General features: G+C 44.3%; 1 protein-coding gene across 1 annotated transcript; it reads left to right on the top strand.

The window, feature by feature from the left end:
* Positions 1–435: 435 nt before the first annotated feature.
* On the top strand, positions 436–4,640 carry LOC116514190 (pleckstrin homology-like domain family A member 2). Its single transcript, XM_032225665.1, has 2 exons — positions 436–1,046; positions 4,020–4,640. The coding sequence occupies exon 1, from the start codon at positions 564–566 to the stop codon at positions 1,002–1,004; it is 441 nt and encodes a 146-aa protein (XP_032081556.1). The 5' UTR covers positions 436–563; the 3' UTR covers positions 1,005–1,046; positions 4,020–4,640.
* The last annotated feature ends 224 nt before the right edge of the window (positions 4,641–4,864 follow it).

Below are 4,864 nucleotides of genomic sequence, written 5' to 3' on the forward strand. Positions count from 1 at the left end.
GGCAATTGCACACAATGGTTCCTTGCAACGCAAGAATGCACCATCATAACTTGAGCACCTACAAAAGTAACTTCATTCACTTCGCCTCGAAAATAAGACTTTTGGGCAAATGTGGCTCACGTATTCAGTTACCACCTAGTAGAGAAGTTTGTCCATACCCGCAACTGAGGAAAAATCGGAAATTTGCATTCGATCTTTCCGTCACATTATCGCCCCCCCCTTTTTTTAGCGCCGATCGTTGTAATCCTCACAGCACCCTCCGCCTTGTCGGACCACGTCTCCCCCCAGGGGGCGCGATCTGTAGCGTGGGTTCAAGAACGCGGGCGGAGAACGGAGGGAGGAGCCCTGTCTGGCACCAGGGAATCGGGCGACAGCGTGGGCGGGGAGACTCGCAGCAAGGTGGAGCCGGGACTCCGAGGCCATAAACGGCTCTTGGTGCGATATAGCAGGACGCGCAGCCCCGGCACCCGACAGCAGAGAGGGGGCGAGCCGGCGTCATTGTCGCGTGGCACGGCGGCGGCGGTGCAGGAGCAGCAAGTGAGAGCGGGCCGGGAGCGGGCAGCATGAAAGGGCCGTCGGCGGTCGGGCCGGCGTCGGAGGTGATCCGCGAGGGCGAGCTGGAGAAGCGCAGCGACAGCCTCTTCCAGCTGTGGAAGAAGAAGCAGGTGGTGCTGAGCAAGGAGAGCCTGAGCCTCTTCTCGCCCGAGGCCGCCGCCAGCGGCGGCAGCGGCAGGGCCCGCGCCAAAGAGCTGCGCTTCGGCTCCATCCAGAAGGTGGACTGCGTGGAGCGCACCGGCAAGTACGTCTACTTCACCATCGTCACCACGGACCGCAAGGAGATCGACTTTCGGTGCCCGGGCGAGAGCTGCTGGAACGCCTCCATCACCATGGCGCTCATCGACTTCCAGAACAAGCGCGCCATCCAGGACTTCAAGAGCCGGCAGGAGGCCGTCGAGCAGGCGGCGGCGGGCAATCGCGACCGGCGGTTGGCTCGGGCGCCCTGAGCCCCGCGCCCTGCCAGTCCCCCGCGGACCAGCCTAGCCGAGGTGAGAGGACGTAGATGGTTCCCAAGGGCTGCATACGAGCGTCCGGAAAAGATTCAAGAGGTTGGCGGCATGATGAATGATTCCTCTTCAGTTATGGTTCCTCTTTAGTTATGCACCCACACCCACCCCGCCACCGCTCCTTTATTCTCCGGCCAGCCGTCGGCTTTTCTTGGAGACGAGATTGAGTGCAGCGGTTCCTTAAGTGGGCAGTGAAGGAACCCGAATGAAAGGCGCCTTTGCAAAAGAGGTTTCTCTTAGCTGGCTTCTTGCCTAGACGGAATGGACATTGTTACGAAAGTGAGCTGCAAGCCTAATGTGTTTGCTAATGAATTGGGCTATTCCCTGTAGAATGTAGCACAACATGCTAGGTAGACCCTGGTTAACAAAACAGTGCATAGGGAGCTAAGCCAGCTAAATCATTATGCTAGTCCTGGTGTGGTTCGCACATCAAACTGAGATGCCCTGTATGTATCTGTGAGCAAGATGACCCTGTGTTTTAGACTGCTATCCTTCAAAGAGGAAACTTAAGAAAAAACATAATTTGCTTTTTCTGCAAATGTAAGATGATGAAGCCATTTAAAAAGATAATTATTAGAGTGCAGGGAGATATAAAATTTTGGTTTGATTTAATATGTTTGATTTTGCTTCACCATTAACATTTGTAAATCCTGGTTTAGTATGATGTCCAAAATTAGTTAAAGATTGAGAATCCAAGCTGCAGAATCACATAGATGTTTTGATTTTTTTTCCCATAGTGAACTTCTTAACCTCTTTCCTGCTGTTTTTTTAAATAATGATCTTGCAGTGCAGCCTTATAGCCCACTATTGTAATCACTATATCCTTCTCTTTTTAAGCTAGCATTTTTACCATGTGCAAGCCATGTTCTGACCAACAAGGAAATGTGCAAATATAGTGTTGTATACATGCACTTTCTAATTTTTCAAAATTACTGTGTCTAAAATTCCCAGGCATCATAGTGAGGGCTCTGCATTGCTTCAGGTTTAAAGAGAAAATAAAATGATGCTTTGGAGTACATATTAGCAACTTTCTAAACCAAAGACATCTTTTCCCAGGTTTGCAATGTTCCTACCAAGCCTGCATGGTTGCAGGGAAAGATGCTGTTGCTTTAAGAAGTTGTTAATGGATGCACAGCTTTAGGGATTTTTTTAAAAACACAATTAAGGGTCACCCAGAGAGGAAATGCTTTGGTAATACAAGGGAAGCAGGATAGAAATAGACTACAAGCAGCCATTGAACTAGTACTGAGTTCTTCAGGAAATGTGTTCACTTTCTTTGTCTCTTGAGTAACTAGAGCTATTGGCAACACATACAGCATCTACTTCTAGAAATGCATATTGAACTGCAGGATGAAGTCACCAATGCTGCAACTAGCATTTTTGCTAGGAGGCAGTGATCTGTAGAAGTAGCCAGAAACCCAACAGATATACCAACCTTAAATCAACAACAGATCATCCTTTCCCCAACCTGATAACCAATCATGCTAGATGATTCATTGATACAAACTATCATTAATTGTAACTGTAACTACTAAGGGAGAATGAGCTAGCATCATTGTTCTTGTAATAGGGGATGCAAGGTAATTCAAAAAATAACATCCATTAATGTTACTTATATAATTCAGGGTTAGCATTTTTCTTGGTTTTATTAAAACACAACTAAAATGGAGGTGCACAAAGGCAGAAGGAGAGCTTCCAACTGCTAAAATTTAAGCAATGTTATACACACTTTGAGCAAAAATTCTTAGGGGATACAAGGGTCAAGTGACAAGATTTCATAGCAAAAGTAGCACTTATTTCTAAAATACATACAGTATATTCAGTTACTTGTTAATGACTAGTGGAGCGTTGTGAAACACGTCTTAGCAACCCTTAGGGTTGAAAGTTCTTTTGGAGATCCCTGTAGAACAGTGTTTTTCAACCTTTTTTGTGCAAAGGCACACTTTTTTCATGAAAAAAATCACGAGGCACACCACCATTAGAAAATGTTAAAAAAATTTAACTGTGCCTATATTGACTATATATAAAGTAATTCTCCCACGGCACACCTTACACTATGTCACGGCACACTAGTGTGCCACGGCACAGTGGTTGAAAAACACTGCTGTAGAATATGCTTTGATCCTTCATTGCCGAAAGCTTGATGTGTGTTTGTATCTCTGAATGTGGCTTGCCCTGTCATTTGAGAAGCCTGTGGACGTTCAGGTGCTTTGCAGCAGGTGTGTCACAAAGTTTCATCAATTTCAAGTACCATAGTGCCTTCTTCAGTCAGATGCCTTCCAAATGCCCTAAGGCCATAATCCTCCTCCCAATTCCCAGCACTGGTTTTTATACATTGATCAGTTTGAGTGCCAACATAAATAGAACCCACCAGATAGGAGAAAAGTACTCTCAAAATACTTTGCTAATGAGAAGTCACTCAGCTAAGAATCTCTAAGCTGCAGGCCAAATTTGACCAGTAAAGGTAAATCAGAATCTTACAAACCCAAATATATTTCCACCATTTCATGATGTCGAGAAAGTAGCTCTTACTCACTGTGTAAGTGAGGCCAACATTTACCATTGTGCTAAGCCACTTTTGGTTTCTAATCTGAAAAGTAACTGCTGCTTTAGTGATACTATCCTTAAGAGGTCATCTCATTTAAACCCTAAATCAGTGGTTCCCAAACTTGGCAACTTTAAGACTTGTGGACTTCAACTCCCAGAATTCTCCAGCCAGGCTGGAGAATTCTGGGAGTTGAAGTCCACAAGTCCACAAGTCTTAAAGTTGCCAAGTTTGGGAACCACTGCCCTAAATAAATTGAGGAGGAAGCCTCGTATACAACCTCCTTGAAAACTAAGGAAATACAGTAGTGGTGATACATGTATTGCATTTGATTAGGAAAATTTGATTCATTGAGAAATATTTGCTATCTTCTATTCCATTGATTTTCTCCCCTTTTCTCCTCTTTTTAGAGCATGACCATGGAACACAAACAAGATTTATTAACTTGGATTGTGATTTGATTGTGCTGGTGCAGGAAATTAATGAAGAAAAGCAAAGAAGGATGATGGAGGTTGCTGGATTTCTTCCGATCAAATGAAGCTGCTGAATTGAATAGTTGAACTTTCACTGAAAAGCACTTGCAAACCAAAGACCCTTTGAAAAACCAAAGTCTGGTTAACCAAGCAAGAGATCCAGCTTGCAAACTGCTATTTTCTTTTCTATTTATAAGAGACAATTCTGCACCATTTGGTGGGGGAAAATATTTTAAATTATTTGTAATAGCTTGTGTTTTATATTTTTGATGAATGTTTTAATATTTCTTTTTGTGTTCACATGTCCATTCCAGATAAACTGTTCTTTTTATCTTCATATCCCAAATAAGTGTCATGGACAGAAATTTTGTAATGCTCAGAGTATTCTGATTTTGGAATAGTCTGATAAATGCCGTACTTTACAGACATCTGCCCTCTGAGAAATATTGTCATGTCTGGCTGAAATTATTTTCAAATAGCAGCAGAAAAATAATGTAATTGTGAACAACTAATTTTGACTTGTTAATGGCTAAATAAAATTTCACACTGGGTTCAAGATATAGTAGAGGGACTGAGAAGCCTTTAATCTATAGACCTTCTGGGTGCAGCCTTTCCTACCCTCTTCTGAACCTTCCACACACCATTTTCCCCCCATGTTAAAAAGGGGCTGGTACAGTGGTGGGTTGCAGACAGTACGCTCCGGTATGGGCGTAACGGTGTCTGCCCGGAGCACCGGGTACCGTTCTGGTACATTGCTCAGGCGGGTCCACCCGCTCGGCCAA

The sequence above is a fragment of the Thamnophis elegans genome, chromosome 1 (genome assembly GCF_009769535.1).
Source record: "Thamnophis elegans isolate rThaEle1 chromosome 1, rThaEle1.pri, whole genome shotgun sequence".
Lineage (NCBI taxonomy): Eukaryota > Metazoa > Chordata > Lepidosauria > Squamata > Colubridae > Thamnophis > Thamnophis elegans.